General features: G+C 40.4%; 1 protein-coding gene across 1 annotated transcript in view; it reads left to right on the forward strand.

The window, feature by feature from the left end:
• The window catches only part of myo16 (myosin XVI), a 438,207-nt gene that overhangs the window by 345,563 nt on the left and 73,194 nt on the right, over positions 1–19,450 (forward strand). Inside the window, exons 23-26 of the mRNA XM_052025545.1 lie at positions 139–214; positions 6,922–7,100; positions 10,075–10,155; positions 11,309–11,514. Coding sequence (XP_051881505.1) covers positions 139–214; positions 6,922–7,100; positions 10,075–10,155; positions 11,309–11,514 — 542 coding nt within the window. The remainder of the gene's footprint in view (positions 1–138; positions 215–6,921; positions 7,101–10,074; positions 10,156–11,308; positions 11,515–19,450) is intronic.

Below are 19,450 nucleotides of genomic sequence, written 5' to 3' on the forward strand. Positions count from 1 at the left end.
CTACTGCTGGGGGGAATTGTTTTGTTATCTTTTATTGAGCAACAGAACAGTGAAAATAATTGCAAGTATAAACTGTGAAAGACCCTTTATGTAATGAAAATATGATGAAATGGTGTTCTATCTCCTGTCTCACAACAGGTAACATATGATTTAACAGGAGCAACTGAAAAGAACAAAGCTTCACTTTCACAAAACCTCCTTTATGTTATGAAAGGTGGGTGTTTATGTTTCTTATAAATCTAAATGCACTAAATTTATGGAGTCTTAATTACTATTAATAAGTTATTTGATCTAAATTTTCACTACATATTTCATTTCTTTTCAATCTCATGATTGAAATGAGTCTGGTGTTCATTTTGCAGCATACACTTCCTGCAGTGTATTCTTTGAAATGGTGCAAACACTGCTCTCTACAGGCTTTGTAGACAAAAATTCCCTGCATTCAAAGCCTGAACAAAAGAATGCAGCAGTTTTTCATGAATTTATGTTAGGAACACCAAGCACAAAGCAATGTTGTCTGGATTAATGTTTAATTTTACATTGTATAAATATTGCTGGCAGTTACTTCTAAAAGCAGAAACTGAATAAATTATGTTTCACTCCTGCCTTTCCTGGAAAAAGACAGTTGCAGAAACAATGTTTCCAATTTTATGAAACATTACTTTTAGATATATAATCACTGCAGGTAAGGTCATATTAAAAACATAATTTCAAATTATTTGGGAGCTGATGATAATTCTTAATTTTAGATTGCTCTCTCTAGTTCACAGAGGGACAGAGAGGCAAAACTGTCCATGGCATAACCAACAGGTGGAGGCAGTGCCTGTCCAATCACGGACACTCATGCCTTTTCTATAATTGGTCCCAAGACTTACTGAATATTTTGGATGATTGTCCTCCACCTGTCACATGTCTCAAAATGCAGCTCATTCGACTCTAGAGGATGAATGCTGAACTGCTCACCTCATCATTCATGGCTCTTGGGGGAGTTCTGGGGAGATACAAAACACATGAAGTGGGTTGCTCATGAGCTAGTGGTATCACTCAGCGGTATGATGGAGGTGGAAGTTGTACCAGGGAAACTGCTTTTAAAATTTTTATTTCATTTTTGTTTCTTGCTACTGTTAAATCACAGCATCTACTGAAAAATCATGAGCAGCACAAGCCCAATACCTGTGCTACTTAACCTTCCACAGTTTCTGAGAGCTCACCTGAAACAAAGAACCTAATGCCTGTCTTGTGTAACTACAAAGCATTATCTAGGAACTCGTCACAATCTGTCCTGTCTATTTTAAGGTGGAATTCCTTTAGCACAGGAAACAACATAATGAAATGAAATGATGTCTGCGCCTGAAAATGGTGCCGGCAGTATACAAAAATTTACCCAGATTTTTATTGTACTGTTTGGCAGTCTGGTTTCAAATGTTGTTCAGTTATAAACTTGGATGACATCCAACTATATTTATAAAATATTTTTAAGTATTAATGAATCAGGATAATTATATGCATTGGATAACTTGAAAGTACTTCCTTTTCATGTTGTTAAACATCTCAAAAGTCTAAATAATTCGAATTGACTTGTCCTAGCGTAAGATGTAATGGGCTGAGGGTTGTTTTCATACAATCCTACATTATGAATATAATTTTTGAAACCCAGTTTGCCCGAAAACGTATGCAGAATACAATGCATCCTATAGGTAGTGCATATCTAGTTGATATGCACTACCTATAGGATGCATTGTATTCTGTCTTCAAAATTCATTCTATTGAAGTGAATTTTGGAGACATAATAACATTTGCCAACACTACTCTTGTTTGTTTAGAGCAACTAAGGAGAATGAATTCTTAAGCAGCTGTGCCCTGAATCTCTCTCTCTCTCTCTCTCTCTCTCTCCCTCTCCCTCTCTCTCCCCCTCTCTCTCTCTCAAAGTCATGTTGCAGCAATATAAAACTTTAGTTAGGGAACATTTGGAGTATTGTGTGCAGTTCCAGACATCATATTATAAGCAGGAAGTTGAGGCTTTGGATAGGTGAGGAAGCGTGTAGAATGTTTTTGATACCCCAAAATGTATCAATGGGAAAAAGATTCTGACTATCTGCCCTTTCCATGCCTTTCTTAACTGTATAGACCTCTCTCAGGTCACCCCTAAGTGTCCTTCACTCCAGGACAAACAAGCCCAGCCTATTTAATATCTCCCCATAATTAAAGTCCTCCAATCCAGGCAAAATCCTGGTGAATCTCCTCTGTACTCTTTCCGGCGCAATCATATCCTTCCTATTGTGGCGACCAGAACTGCACACAATACTCCAAGTGCAGCCGAACAAGTGTTTTGTAAAACTTTTAGATCCCAACTTTTATATTGTGTGCCCCAACCTATGAAGGTAAGCATGCCACATTCCTTCTTCACCATCTTATCCACCTACTTTGCCACTTTCAGGGATCTATGGACTTGAATCTCAAGGTCCCTCTTTTCATCAACATCTACCATTTACTACATATGTCCTACCCCTACCACTGACCTAAGGCTCACCAGTCTACAGTTACCCTGCTGTCCTTCCTAAATGAACATTAGCTATCCTCCAGTCTTCTGGTACTTCGCCTGTGGCTATTTCTTATATTCTTATGTTCTCTAACTTAGTGTTCTCCATGTATCCAAAACTGTGAAATGGTTGATTTCTGGAACGTGCTGCCAGAGGAAGTGGTGGACTCAGCTATAAATACTATGTTTAAAAGGTATTTAGACAGATGTGTAAATAGGCAAAGCATAGAAAGGTGGGTTCCTAATGCAGGCAAAAGGGATTAGTGTAGAAGGGCTGAAGGGCCTGTTTCCGTGCTGTACATGTCTATGACTTCCAGTTGTTGGAAGCACTGATGAACTCTGCTTCAAGAGTTGACATCGTGGTTTTAATCAGCAGTGGTTAATTTCAACAGGTGCTGGCAACACTGAAGTTGTACCAGGTGATGATGAGCTCATGCGACAAGCACTGCTTTTGTGAATGGCTGGATACTATAATTCCGTGCTGCCACAAATTCAGGTGCATCCTAAACCAGGTCAAATTGGTGCCGGTTGCTTGTATATTACTACTCTAGCATATAACTTCCAGCATGATTTAATTTCTCTCCTGAAGGTTTTCTTCATCCAGCTGAGTCCATATCAAGGATCTCCTTGCTTCAGCTTTAGATTAATAAAGCCAGCTCTAGTCAATATTGATCAATTGCTTACTTTAATAATACTGCACAAGTATCCAAGTGTCTTAATCTTTTTGGAGACTCACTTATATAGTAGATATATGGGCCAGAGTTTATTACCCTTCCCTAATTGGCCCTGATAAAGTAGTAGTGAGCTACCTACATGAATGTTTGCAATCCTTCCGATAAATGTAATTCCAGAGTGATGTTTGGTAGAGAATACCAGAATTCAGACCCAGTGACAATGAAAAGCGAAGGCAGATGTATTTCCAAATCCAGATGATGTGTGCTGTAAGGATTTTCCTGCTGTAAGGATCTTACTCACGTGTCAAATATTCAAGCATGCCTGGTTTGCATGCCTTGTTTATACTGGGAGTAAGCATTTGTATTTATGAAGAAGAAAAACATAGGACAAACCTCTTATTATAATCATTGTAATTTGGTATAACATTTTCCAATTGAGTTCAAAACAGTTGTATGTGAAGAGATGATTGACATTTATTCCCAAATAATATTCACCATCATAATTACATGTTTTTATAGTTACTTTTCTATTTACATAAGATAAGATAAATCTCCGGGGCCTGACGGGATTTTCCCCAGGCTGCTTCGAGAGGCTAGGGAGGAGATTGCTGAACCGCTGGTAAGGATCTTTGAGTCCTCGTTGTCTACGGGGGTGGTGCCGGAGGATTGGAGGGTTGCGAATGTGGTCCCCTTGTTCAAAAAAGGTAATAGGGATAGTCCAGGGAATTATAGACCGGTGAGTCTCACGTCTGTGGTGGGTAAGCTGTTAGAAGGGATTCTAAGGGATAGGATTTATGAACACCTTGAGAATCATGGACTGATTAGGGACAGCCAGCATGGCTTTGTGAAGGGAAGATCTTGCCTCGCAAGCCTGATAGAGTTCTTTGAGGAGCTGACCAGGAAGATTGATGAAGGCAGTGTGGTGGATGTGGTTTACATGGATTTTAGTAAGGCGTTTGATAAGGTTCCTCATGGTAGGCTTCTTCAGAAGCTCAGAGGCCGAGGGATCCAAGGAAGCTTGGCTGTGTGGATTAGGAATTGGCTTGCATGTAGAAAGCAGAGGGTTGTGGTGGAGGGAGTGCCCTCGGATTGGAAGGCAGTGACTAGTGGTGTCCCGCAGGGATCGGTTCTGAGACCTCTACTTTTTGTGATATTTATAGATGACTTAGATGAGGGGGTGGAGGGCTGGGTTAGTAAGTTTGCGGATGACACTAAGATAGGCGGTGTTGTGGATAGTGTGGAGAGCTGTCGGAGCTTACAGAGGGATATTGATAGGATGCAGAGCTGGGCTGACAAGTGGCAGATGGAGTTCAATCCGGAGAAGTGTGAGGTGGTACACTTTGGAAGGACAAACTCCAGGGCAGAGTACAGGGTAAACGACAAGGTACTTGGCAGTGTGGAGGAGCAGAGGGATCTGGGGGTTCATATTCACAGTTCGTTGAAAGTTGCCTCACAGGTGGAAAGAGCAGTTAAGAAGGCCAATGGGATGTTGGCTTTCATAAGTCGCGGGATTGAGTTTAAGAGCCGCGAGGTTATGATGCAGCTTTACAAAACTCTAGTTAGACCACACTTAGAGTACTGTGTTCAGTTCTGGTCGCCTCATTATAGGAAGGATGTGGAGGCGTTGGAGAGGGTGCAGAGGAGATTTACCAGGATGCTGCCTGGATTGGAGAGTATTGAATATGAGGAGAGGCTTAAGGTGCTAGGGCTTTATTCACTGGAAAGGAGGAGGATGAGAGGAGACATGATAGAGATATATAAAATACTGAGAGGAATAGATAGAGTAGACAGTCAGCGCCTCCTTCCCAGGGCACCAATGCTCAAGACGAGAGGGCATGGCTTTAAGGTTATGGGTGGGAGGTTCAGGGGAGATGTCAGAGGGAGGTTTTTCACCCAAAGAGTGGTTGGTGCATGGAATGCACTGCCTGGGGTGGTGGTGAAGGCAGATACATTGAACAGGTTCAAGAGCTTGTTGGATAGGCATATGGAGGAATGTGAGATAGAGGGATATGCGGGAGGAAGGGGTTAGGTAGTGTGAGGGTGGTCTGATGGACAGCACGACACGGTGGGCCGAAGGGCCTGTTTTGTGCTGTATGGTTCTATGGTTCTATGGTTCTAAGATATCTTTATTAGTCACGTATACATCGAAACACATAGTGAAATACATCTTTTTGCGTAGTGTTCTGGGGGCAGCCCGCAAGTGTCGCCACGCTTCTGGCGCCAACATAGCATGCCCACAGCTTCCTAGCCTGTACGTCTTTGGAATGTAGGAGGAAGCCGGAGCACCCGGAGGAAACCCATGCAGACATGGGGAGAACGTACAAACTCCTTACAGACAGTGGCCGGATTTGAACTCAGGTCACTAGCGCTGTAAAGTGTTACGCTAACCGTTACACTACCGTGCCTGCATTTTGCAGTTTTGAACATTTAGTAATTACTTCTTGCACAAGCTTGGATTAATGTATTCTGTGAAACTTATATAATCAAAGTTCCAGCATTGTAAAACTAAATCAGCAATAGAAAAGAATAGTATTTTCACATGACTCCAGCATTGCTAATCAGTCATGTATGGTGATAGTTATCAGGTCCAGCAGCCAAGTGCTTATCCTTCTGGACTCACCATTCAGAGGTTATGAGGTTAATTCGCATCATAAATTAACATGAAGGTTGGTCCTTGGAAAGAACAATGAAAGCTGCTTGATTACGATAAAAATTTAAACCGTTTATCAATGTCTTGGAAGCAAGAGAAGCTGCCACCCTTATCCCATCTGAACTACATATGACTCCAGCCTACTCCAGCCTTCCAGGAAACTAGAAAAGTACACCAAACACTGCCTTTCTAGTGTTAGTCATCCTGAGGACAAAAATAGACACGAAGCTACAGCCAGCATAAAATTGAGATCAGAAAGACATATAATCTTTATAAAGCTTAAGGAAATGTTTAGTAGAATTGTCAAAATTATTGAATGTACTCATGTCAGTTTCCCAAGGTGGAATTGACAAGGAAGGAGCTGATGGTCAATTTAGTTATGACACAAGAATCAATACTGCGATGGAGGGAACTTGGGTTGCTTTGGAACAAAAAGAAAAAACTAAACTAAGTAATATAATTTTAAAGGCGATTCAAGTGCAGAGATCTAGACATATACAAATCTTTAAAAGTGACCAGACAAGTTGAAAAAGGAACAAAATCCTTGGCTTTAAATCTGGTCGCACAGGGTCTAAAAGCATGGGAGTTCTACTGAATCTTCATAAAACTATTGATTAGGATCCATCTTGAGCACTGAATAATTCCAGGCACTAGGCTTTAAAAAAGGATTAGAGAGGATGCAGTGGTCATTTATTTGAATGGTACCAGGCATAAATAAGAAAAATATGTGGGAAAACTTGAAAGCTCTTTGGAGCACAGAAGATCAAGGGAAGCATTGATGATTACTTAGCAGCTTTATTTACCTTAGTAAATCACATCTATGTTTCTGGTGGCCAAACACAGGCAAACCAGATGTAAAGGTCATCAGCAAAAGAACTGGAGATAACATTTTTATAAATAGCTTCTCATTTTTATGCACGGCTTCTTAATCAGTTTGTTCATAAAATCACAGCCAATTCACCAGTTCAAGGTCTTCAGCAATGGAAATGTACCACTCAATGGCTTTAATCTATTTAGAAGTATACTATTAACAATACTGTCTTTTATTGAATTTGCAGCCAGTGAAAATGTCCTTGTTCACCAAATCTTTCAGAGGAAAAGAACCCAAATCGCTTCTCTTATTCCCTCTCAACATCGCCTGAGTTTTAGAGGACCCAAAGCAATGCTGCTGTCTCAGAATATGTGCTTTACTTCTCGACCCAAGGGATTAAAGAAGTTTCTGGAGTTCAACAGCAAGGTATTGCTAGCCAGCATTTATCTGTTCTTCTGTTATCAAACAGTATCAGCCAAACTCTTGTTCTACTTTCATAATAAACTGTTTACTATTAAAATACTGTATATTTGCTAATTTCTCATGATATATGTGGCCACCAGGTGTTAGTAGGAATGTAAGAACGTAAGAAATAGTAGCAGGAGTAGGACATCAGGTCCCATGATACTGTTCTGCCATTCATTAAATTATGGGTGATCATCCTCAGCACCATGCAGTCATAGGAACAACATACAAACACACAATTGTCATGGAATTCCTCTTCTTCCTCATTCCCCAATGTAAATTCTCACATCTCTGTCATTTGCCCTTGCTAGTCTTTTCCTTTTAACTTACATATCGAAACTCAGACTGATTTTATTGGCTCTTCTTTTACAGCAGCCTAAACTCAGAAAGAGCCAATTTCATAAAAAAAAGAACTTTGCTCTATTTTTTACACACATCAATATTGGTGATAAAGGCCTAGCTGTGTGTTCATCCATTAAATAAGAAGTATTAAATTATTTCTTGTTTACAAATTCAATATGGAAAGAAAGCTGACTTGAAGGAGACAAACTAACCACACTAAACATTAATGAAGCTTTTTTTTTAATCCCAGCTCTAGTAAAAATATATCACATTTCTTTAAGATCCTATCGGAAACAATCCCAGTGGCCACTGCTTAAAGTTCGAATCTAGAGACAGAAGCTGGATATCTATTTATACAGGTTCAGAGATATAAAGCAAATCCTCTAGCTATAACAATTCTACCAGTGCCACAGTAGTGCAGCTAGTAGAGCTGCTGGCTCGCAGCTCCAGCTATCCAGGTCCAGTCCTGACCTTCAGTAATGTCTGTGTGAAGTTTGCACATTCTCCCTGTGACTGCATGGATTTTCCCAGGTGCTCCAGTTTCCTCCCACATCCTGGTAGTCTAATTAGCCACTACAAATTGCCCCTAGTGTGTAGCTGAGTGGTAGAATCTGGAGGGAGCTGATGGGAATGTGGGAGAATATAATGGGTTAGGATAGGGTTAGTATAAATGGGTGCTTGATGGTTGGCGCAGACTTGGTGGGCTGAAGGGCCTGTTTCCATGCTATGTTACTCTATGACTCCTTTTCTTCCACCAAACTATTCCACCAGTAGTTGTGCCATAATCTTCCCAGTGGAATGCATATACAGCAAGCTCACCTTTGCTTGAACATTATGAAGCAGTTAGGTAATTTAAGACTGAGACTTTAGTCGCATACAAAATCTGCTTACTCAGCACCAATCATTCAACATGAAGAGGAATGAGTTATGGGTGGGCGGGAGGAGGGGATGGTGGTGATTGCAAGCATACTTTGTACATTTCTCAATAGGATACAGCTGTGCCAAACCAAAGAAGAATTTTATTTTGGGTGCTTTCCAGATCAGCCTCAATAACCTTAGAGGAGAAATTTAAACTGGAGTTCATTCAGTAGAAGATCACAGAAATGGACTTAATCCTGTATAGTTTCCTGAATCAGTCACTCTTTGGAGGACCCTGGATAAAGATCTTCATTTATTTAATTTTGTTTGAAGGATAAAGCATGTACTCAGAAAAGTTCCTCCTAATTCACAATTCATTTCACTTTCTGATGTCACTGTCTTTTTGCCTATCTTGAATGCAAAGTGGCAGTGAAGTGGTGACTAAACATAAGAGTATCTCAGTGAGTACTGATCAAGTTGCATACACAGTGACTCTAAGCAAGCTCTTGCCTTTTCCTATCCTACAGTTTCTTTACAGAGCTTCTCCAGTGGCTGCAACAGGACTGTTAGTAGATGAGAAATCTTAGCTTATCAGACTGCAACAGTAATTTAGCCAGCTGGCTGACAGACACTGGAAGTGCGACAGTGGTGGGATCTGAAATGCTGTCACCTTGATAAATGAGCAGCACCAAACCACTGACATGATCTTCTGAATGTGTACCCTGCCTTTATTTCTTATGTATTTAAATGCAGCAAGTATCTGTCTTTGGTGTACTGATAAAATCCTATTGTCTGTCTCAGAGAAATATTATGTTATTTAATAAAATCTTTTGAGGCGGCATAACTTTCTAGACTCTGGTCAACAACTTCATAACATAAATAAAAACAGAAAATGCTGGAAAAACTCAGCAAGTTTTCCAACTGACATTAACTGTTTCTCTTTCCACAGGTGCTGCCAGACCTGCTGAGTTTTCCCAGAATTTTCTGTTTTTATTTCAGATTTCCAGCATCTGCAATTGTTTTGATTTTCAACTTCAGATCAGATCATTATAGCAGACATTTGTAATAATTCTGCATCACCACATGTACACTCCTCCACACCCACCACCATTTCATCCGCTTGTCATATTATTACCATCACCTTTTATTTTGTGAAATTATATTTTTCGTCATTTAATCTCTTTTGCCTTTCACTCTAACTTGGGTAGTATTAATAATACCAGACCATACCATATTTTCATAAAAACTCACCTGGTTCACTCATGTCCTCCAGAGAAGGAGATCTACCACTTTAACCTTTCCTGACCTTTGACTCTATTCACAATCATGAAATTGACTCCTATCTGCAATCTAAAATGGCCATGTAAGACAATCAGTTCGGGGGCAATTGTAGGTGGTTATTAAATGCTAGGCTTGACAGAGATGTCCTGTGAAGGAAAGAATGAAATAAATCATTCTTTCCTCTTTACCCAAATTTACCTCCTTCTGCCCTTGATAAAAACCTGTTTGATCTTTAACTTTTTCTCATTCCAATAAAAGGTCAACATGAAACATTAACTCTGCTTGTCTCTCTGCCGATGCCACCAATCTCCTCAGCATTTCCAGTATTTTCTATCTTTATTTGAGATTTTGTGTATCCATCATATTTTGCTTTTGAAAAGCTTTTTTAGGTTCAATTTCGGCAGATGAACTAGACCCTGCAGACTACAATTGTACTAATTTTCCTTTCTCAAAGTTCCTGAAAAAGAAGAGGGCAACAGCATTCTTCCCTTGTCTTGATCACGATGAGTCCATAACCTTGGCTGCTCAGCTCAGGGTAAGTACAAAGCAACAGCACATAGCAATCTTCCACAACTGATATACTTCCCTCATACATCAAAAATGCACAATAAATTTCATGATCATAGAAAGATTTGCTCTCATTACAAAATCTAGCAGCCTGGAAATGTACTGGTATCCTCAGGGTACATTGTACACTTTGGAAGGACAAACTCCAAGGCGGAGTACAAGGTAAATGGCAGGATTCTGGGCAGTGTAGAGGAGCAGAGGGATCTGAGGGTTCATACCCACAGATCACTGAAAGTTGCCTCACAGGTGGATAGGGTAGTTAAGAAAGCTTATGGGATGTTAGCTTTCATAAGTTGTGGGATCAAGTTTAAGAGCCACAAAGTAATGATGCAGCTCTTCAAAACTCTGGTTAGACCACACTTAGAGAATTGTGTCCAGTTCTGGGCGCCTCATTATAGGAAGGATGTGGAGGCGTTGGAAATGGTGCAGAGGAGATTTACCAGGATGCTGCCTGGATTAGACAGTGTAGATTATGAGGAGAGACTAAAGGAGCTAGGGCTTTACTCATTGGAGAAAAGGAGGATGAGGGGAGACATGATAGAGGTATACAAAATATTAAGAGGAAAAGATAGAGTGGACAGCCAGCACCTCTTTCCCAGGGCACCAATGCTCAATACAAGAGGGCATGGCTTTAAAGTAATGGGTGGGAAGTTCAAGGGAGATGTCAGAGGAAGGTTTTTCACCCAGAGAGTGGGTTGGTGCATGGAATGCGCTGCCTGGGGTGGTGGTGGAGGCTGATACGTTGGCCAAGTTCAAGAGATTGTTAGATAAGCATATGGAGGAATTTAAGATAGAGGGATATGTGGGAGGAAGGGGTTAGATAGTCTCAGGTGTGGTTTGAAGGTCGGCACAACATGGTGGGCTGAAGGGCCTGTTGTGCTGTACTGTTCTATGGTTCTATGGTTTCACTGTGAATCAAGATTATATTTGAGAATATAATGGAAGTATTTTCTTGCTTAAATATTAGCAAATATATTGCTAATATTTCGCTAAAGTATAACCAAGCAATAAAATATTAACTTCAGAATGGTAAATGCAATGATGAATAATGAGGTGAATAAAAAGGAACCCTTTTAAGATTAAAATGAATGCTGACTCGACCAAATTTCTGTACTTTCTAGAATTCAATTTGCGATATAATGGGAAAACTCGAGAATTCAGCACCTCATTTTGTACATTGCATCAAGCCCAATACATCTAAACAGCCAGACATGTTTGATAACTTCTATGTATCAGCTCAGCTGCAGTACATTGATGTTCTGGAAATGGTGAAGATGATTCGTCATGGATACCCTGTGCGACTATCTTTCTCCAACTTCCTTGCAAGGTAAGTCATCTGCTAAGCAACCTAGCATCAGAAGTAATTTGCACTGTTAAGCAAAGCCATACCTGGTGCTTATAAATATTGTTTTTATTTACCACATGAAGTTATGTCAAGTGTGAGCTTATGTTAAGAATTAGACCTGGAAAAATGGTTGCTATTTTGACTCCAAGAAGAAATCATTTACTTTCACCCTGAAAGATAAACTGGAAATACTCAGCAGATCAGGTAACATCTACGGAGAGAGAAACAAAGTTAACTTTTCAGTTCAATGGCCTTTTATCATAACATCATTTTGTTTAATGTAAACCCTCTGATGATTTTCTGTTATTGTATTCTAGGTAGGTGAGTCTAAAACTAGACGGCACAGGTTTAAGGTGAGAGGGGAAAGATTTAAAGTGCATCTGAGAGGCAAGTTTGTTACACAGAGGGTAGTGGTTATCTGCAATTTCTCAGAATATTTACTAGTTCATGGTTCCATCCATCAAGTCCTTGTCAAAGTTCCAGCAGCAGCAAGCAATGTTTATGCAACACAAGTACCACCTTCATCGAGTGAAGGACTAACCATATCCCCTTGACATTCAAAGACATAGCACTCATGGAGTACACCACCATCAACATTGTGAAGCTCACCATTGACCAAGAACTGAAATGGACTAGCCACATAGAAAATATGGTTACACAATCAGGTCAGAGACTGGATATCCTGCAACAAGTGACTCATCTAGTAATTCCCAACAGCCTTTCCACCATCTACTTGACATATTAAAATACATTTGGACAGGTACATGGATAGGAAAGGTTTAGAGGAATATGGGTCAAATGCAGGCAAATGGAACCAGCTTAGATGGGCATCTTGGTTGGCATGGGTGAGTTTGGGCTCTGTTAGCACAGAAATATGACTCTATTAGCAATCCTCCTTTGGCTTGCATCATCAGTCTCTTTTAGTCATTTAATCATTCCTTCCTTCCATGTTTCACAGACATTCACGTTTGTTTGTTTTTCCTATTCTCCCCAGTTTTCTATCCATACTTGCTTATAAACCGATATGCCTTTATAGGAATTTGATTGAATACTTGTAACTTGCTCCAATAATCCTCGAGATTCCAGGACAAGGTAGACTCTGTGATTTTTACCCCGTTCACCACCCTATATGTTCACCCCCTCTATCACTGGTACATCATGGTTGCAGTATGTACTATTTATAGGATACACTACAGCTAATCATGGAAGTATCTCTGGTAGCATTTCATAAATGTGCAACCTTTACCACCAAAGAGGATAAGAGCAGCATGTACATGGCAAAACCACTAACTGCAGGAACCCTTCCAGGTCACACACCATCCTGACACTGAAAATATAATCAATTCTTCATTGTTGTTGGGTCTAAATTGTCGAACTCCCTACCCAACAGCACTGTGGGAGTAACTTCTTCACAAGGACTATAGCATTCAAGGTGGTACTTGATCTTCACCCTCAGAAGGGCAGTTAGGAATGGGCAATAAATGCTGGCCTTGTCAGCAAAGTTCAAAACTCATAAAAATAGACCAAAAATATAATTTGGCCCAGGGTATCTCTGCAAACTGTAATCCTTCCTCCCCAATTCCTCCAAAGAAACAAGAACAGAAGTAGGGCATTTGGCCATTCAAGTCTGCTCAACCATTCAATATAATCATTGATGATCCTTTAACCCAATACCATATTTTCATTACTGCTTGATGCCTTTTATGTCAAGAAATCTATCTACCTCTCTTTCTCCATCTTACAAGTATTTAGCAACTTGGCTCGACAATCTTCTGTGGTGGAGAATTCCACAGATTCACCATTTGTCAGTGAAGAAATGTCGCATCTCAATCTTAAATACCTTAGCCAATAGCTTGAGATTGTTATGCCAGAATGGGAAACATCCTTCCTCATTTCACCCTGTCAGAATTTTGAATGTTTAATCAATGTCAAAAACATCATCGAACATTGTAACAGAGTGGGGACAAAGAGAGTGTTTCCATATGTGGGAAAGACTCAGAGAGCAACAATATAAAATAACCACTAAGAAATTAAATTGGGAATTCAGGGAATGATGAGAATGTGGAATATACTACCATGAGGGAAAGTTGAGGCAAATAATCTAGGTACATGCAAGGGAAACTGAATGAATGTAGAGGAAAAGAGATTAAAGAGCAATGCGGCTGGAGTTGAAGAAAGAAGTAAGGCTAGAGTAGACCATAAACCCAACCTGGATTGGTTGGGCTTAATGATATACCTCAGTGCTCAATATCCCTGCTTGATATCTAGAAAGTAACGTAAAGGCATTCCACTTTATAAGCAAGTATGGATAGAAAAATGGGGAGAATAGGCAAAACAAACAAACGTGAATGTCTGTGAAATATGGAAGGAAGGAAGGAATCATTAAATGACAAAAGGAGAGTGATGATGCAAGCCAAAAGTGGATTGCTAATAGAGTCATAGAGCATGGAAATAAGCCCTTTGGCCCAACTCGCCCATCTAAGCCAGTTCCATTTACCCACGTTTGACAAATATCCCTCTATCATATCCCTCTAAACATTTCCTATCCATGTACCTGTCCGAAATGTCTTTTAAATGTTGTTAGTATGTCTGCCTCAACCATTTCCTCTGACAGCTCATTCCATAATGGAACAAATTTTAAAAAATGGATCTAAATGATCTGCAACAGCGGAACCATCACCGACACTTGCTATCAAAAGTGAAAACAAGTGGTGGTTATGATCTGAAATTGTGGAACTCGGTGTTAGGTGTAAAAGTTTCTATAGTTTTAACAATATTGGTCTTGATGTTGGGGAAGTCTGTGAGCAAAACTTTTGCATCCAACTAAGCAATTCATTGTCTCATCTGGGAAACCACACAGATGATACTACTCTGATGTGCCAGTTTAGATAGAAGAATAATGAGAGAAAGGAACATCCCAACATTCAGTGACTTATAAGTTTAAAACAATTACAGGTAAGGAGCCCATTCTTATGCATGGAAAAATACAATTCCTAAAAAATCCAAGTTTCCTTAACTTTCCTTAAGTTACTGTTTTTATTGCCAAATGCTGCATAATGAAACTAAGGAATAATTTACAAGATGCTCAGACCTGAAGGTTGAATGTTTGCTCCCTTGAGATAATTCAGACTATTTGTTGAGCTGGGTTTTACTTTACAGTAAATATCCTATGTGTTGCCTGGTGAACGTTGTAAGATAAGGGGTTGATTTTAATTTCACTGAAATTGGAGCAGTGAAATAGAAACCAATTGTATCCTGATCTCTGAGCCAGAGCCAGCTACCCACCTTCCCTTGTTTTTTTTCCCTGCTTTTTTTTGCCTAAAAAGTGCAGTGACAATGTGTTCTGCTGTTGAGCAACTGCCAGCTCTCTTGTCAGGTTTCATTAGTAGCAGTATAGAGCTGATTTTTATGACTAAGCCCTGTTGTAATACACAGCTACAGTTGTTGATGTAAATTCACAGAGACAAAAACTCTCTGAGGCAATCTACGAGCTTAGTCATGCTGACTTCCATCTGACTTCTGACCTTTTCATATCGATTAGCCAAATTAAAACTGGGTAAGTTTCATGTCTGTCTCTGTGCATAGTGTTCAAAGTGAACATGTAAAAGACCTTCGCAGAATCAATTTTTTAAGAAGAGTGATATGATCCTGTACCTACCTAGAGAATTGAACAAAGCTTGTGTTTCTTGGTAGTGAGGCAAAGAAAGACTGACTTAAGGACTGTCTTGTGTACTGAGAAATTGGTGCATTAACTTTGGCTGCAGTTTGTGTTGTTTGTTGTGATTATAATATTGATTAATGATAAAATAAATTTACAGGTGAGATACTTCCTTCCCTCTCCACACTACAGCAGCATACACATATACAATATGGTTACAAAGAACATAATAGGGTGGCACAGTTAGGAGAGCCAGAGAACCTGTTGCTGTTTGTGTGGAGTTTGCATGTTCTCCCTGTGACCAAGTGGGCTTCCTCTGGATGCTCCAGTTTCTTTCCACATTCCAAAGACAAGTGGGTCAATAGGTTAACTGGTCACTGTAAATTGCCCCTAGAGTAAGTGGTAAAACTTGGGGGTGAAGGAGGGGAGTTGATGAGAAAGTGGGGAGAATAAAAAATGGAATTACTGTAAATGGCCAACACGGACTCAGTGGGCCATGCTGTATCTCTCTGTGTCCCTATGTACAGCACAGAAGCAGATCATTTGGTCCAAGTGGCCCACGCCGTTGTCTGTGCTCCATGCAAGTCTTCTCTGTTTTTTCCTCATCTAAGTCCATCAACATAACCCTCTATATTCTTCTCTCTCAACACACACAAAATTCTGGAGGAACTCAGCAGGTCAGGCAGCGTCTATGGAGGGAAATAAACAGTCAATGTTTCAGGTCGAGACCCTTCATCAGTCCTGATCAGGTAGCATCTCTCACTCAGCAGATCAAGCAGCAACTGTGGAAAGAGAAACAGAGATAAAGTCCCCACAGCCTTGACATTTTCTTCAGTGGGACACTCAAAACTAATTCCTTGCTTTCATAGTCCTATGTTTGTTCCTTACATGTCTAACAACTTCTTCAGATGCCTTTAATAATTTGTATATCTAAATCTTTCTCTGCAACTTTTAAAGTTTGTTTTTCTCTGTTCAGTTTCATTGGCCACTTTTTATTCCTCATTGGGTTTGAGAAATCCAGAAATGATTCCCTCTTTCTTTCCAAGTGCAATATCTTGCCTTTCTTGACATTAAAGTTCATCTGGCATCCATTTGTTTAATTTAAAAATCCTGCTGGGCAACTTCATAAATTAAAATGCACTTTCTCTATCTGATCATATACTTAATTTTGGAAGCTGACATACTTCACCATTTTTTATATTAGTCACTTATCACTGCATTTTTCTTGGAGTTGACTTGCGATGTCAATCACATCCTTTATACCTTTAGATATACAGAATTTACAGTGCAATTCAGGGAGCAACTCTTTGGCCACCAGAAGAACACCATGGTGATGACTTTCCCTGTGGCAGTCAGTAGAGGGACCCCACTGTAGTTGCTGGAATTGGATTTGTCTTCCATCTTGAAGATTGTCACAATTATGGCCATCTCTGAAGGAAAATTCACCTCTTTCTAAGCATGGTAGATAAGGTTGTGAATTTATGACTCAAATTCCTCTCGATCAAGTTATAGCAGAGATATGATCTGTTCCTAAGACATTCAATAAAGCAAACAAAAAATTGGGCCTTGCAATTAACAGCTGTAAAACCAAGAGGCAACTTGCCCCTGCTACACAACACTAACCCTCAGCAATAAAGGTCTATGATAAGACCCTGAAAATTATGGGCAATTTCCCATGTCTTGGAAGTCACCTTTCAATGAAGTCAGACATTGATGATGAAATTCGCCAGAACCTTCAGTGCACCAGCATAGTATTTGGATGTCTGACAAGAAGAATGGTTTAAAGATCAAGACTTCATACCTAGCACAAAATTTATGGTTTACAAGCAGCAATGGCCTTGGCATCCTGTAGGCTACCTACATCAGACACCTCAAATCAGTAAAGAGATATCAAAGTCTCCGCAAAGCCCTCAAAATCTATTGGCAGGTGAAGTAAATCAATGTCAGCATCTTTCTCCCCAGACAACATCCCCTGCATCAATGCCCTAATTATACTCAGTCAGCTCCAATGGGCAGGTCAAGTCATTTGCTTCACCAACAACTGATTAATGAAGGCAACATTCCTTCAGACTACTACAAGCCCCATTGCACCAGGTGGACAGGAAAAGACTGGTCTTAAAGCCTCCTTGAATAACTGCTCAGGCTGGAGAAGGACCATCTGGGTTCTGTGTTCATCTGGAACTCAGAAGCACTCTGTAAGTGGCAGAAGGAGCTCATCATTTCACAAGCTGTGCACTTAGCTAACCTATCAAGCACCTCCTGCCATACTTGTCACATAAGCCTCATCAGTCACACAGAAACCACAGAGGCAAGTCAGCGTTGATCCTGCAGAACTGTTAAAAAGAAGACAGGTGCAAGCAAAAAAAAAGCTCTATGTGTCTCCTTCTTTCATTAGCTGCAACACAGAGGTGCCTCCACATATTACTGATTTGGCATTTTACCAACTGACCACTTTCAAAACTTCTAATTTAATTGTAGAAGTTTCATGAAGGGAATCTTATGGATCTTTCTGAAACTCCACGTATTCTAGACCCACAGTCAGCCATACAAGAGCCTTTAGTGATGTGGAGAATACTTCACATACACTGTAAAATTTACTATTGGTGAAGACACCAATGTGTCTGTCTAAAATCATACAAGAATAAATTTGAGAAATGTTTCCTTTTGTCATCAAGACATCAAGTTTTTCCTAAATGAATCACCGTGTCCTGAAATGACAAATGTTTACACGACGAAGAATGCAATAATTTGGGGGATGTGCTTCTCTCAAGTCTCCTCAATAAGATCTGGGCTCTTAGAATCCCTTTGGACTTGAGCTTGTAGAATCATCAATTTGAAAAACAATCAAAAACTTATTAGGAGAAAAATGGACTCAACCTGACAAAAGATTTTCTCCTCACCTTTGATGAAACTAAGTATTAACATTCTCATTTTGTTATTCATCCTATTACAATATAATTCCATACAGTGCACTCACTAATTACATAATAACCTAGTTTAGTCCTGCTGGAAAATGTGTGAATGGTCATGAGGGGTGAGCAGCATAATGCTTGGCTGTCATCAAACAGCATGCTGGCACTCATCACGTGCAGCAGGATTTTGACTGCACTTAGAATTGAGCTATGTGACAAATAACATTCAGGCTCCTGAGAGTCAAGCAGTGTCCATCTCCAGCAAGAGGGAGCTTAACCTCTTTCCTTTAACATTTTGTGCTTTTCCTTCAACCCACAGGAACAGACAATATGGCCACAGAGATTTACTGCATTGCAGGCTTGCCTCATAGATTACACTCATGTACCCCTGACAATCTCTGGCTCAAAGATCAAATTGCTGGAAGAACTCAGCAGGTCAAGCAGCATCTGTGGAAACAAAGCGATGGTCTACATTTGGGGTTGAAGACCGTGCAGCAGGACTGAGAGTGTAGTGAGTAGATAGCCAGTATATAAAAGTGAGAAGGAGGGGTGAGACTGTAGGTGATAAGTGGAAATATAAGAAAATAAAAAAATATTTTGGCAGCTGGAGTCAGGTGGGGGAAGGGATGAGAAAGGTGAACTAAGGGAGAAGAAACCAAGGTAGATAGGTATGTAGGTGAGGGCAGATGGAGCCAGGTGGGAGAGGGTGATGGGTGCAGGTAAGAAAGGGAGGGGGGAAGGGAGGGAGTGAGGGAAAAGATGAACAAAGGGAGAGAGACCATGGCTGGGAGTAGGACAGGAACACAGGGAATGGATTACCTGAAAATGATAAATTCATTGTTCACATCATTGGGTTGTAAGCTACCAAAGTGGAATATAAAGTGTTGTTGTTCCAGTTTGCATTTGGCCTCACTGTGGCAGTGGAGAAGGCCAAGAAGAGACAGGTTGGTGTGGGAATTGGAAGGGGAGTTCAAATGACATGTGACTGGAAGCTCAGAATGCCTGTTGCAGACAGAGGATGGGTGTTCTGCATAACTGTCACCTAGTCTACACTTGGTCTCACCAAATGCAATAGACCAGGATGGACTCACCTGGATGGACTCTTACATTGCTTGATGGTGGTGAGGGTGGAGGCGTAGGGATAAGCGTTGCACCTGCTGAGGTTGCAGAGGAAAGTGTCATGCGACGGAGAGGGGTGGGTGGGAAGGGATAATTGGACCAGGGATCCATGGACAGAATGGGCCCTGTGGAAAGTAGAAAAGTGGGGAGATGAGAAGATATGGCTTGTGGCCAGATCCCGCTGAAGCAGGTGGAAGTGGTGAAGGATGGAATGCTGGATGCGGAGGTT

Source organism: Pristis pectinata, chromosome 11 (genome assembly GCF_009764475.1).
Source record: "Pristis pectinata isolate sPriPec2 chromosome 11, sPriPec2.1.pri, whole genome shotgun sequence".
Lineage (NCBI taxonomy): Eukaryota > Metazoa > Chordata > Chondrichthyes > Rhinopristiformes > Pristidae > Pristis > Pristis pectinata.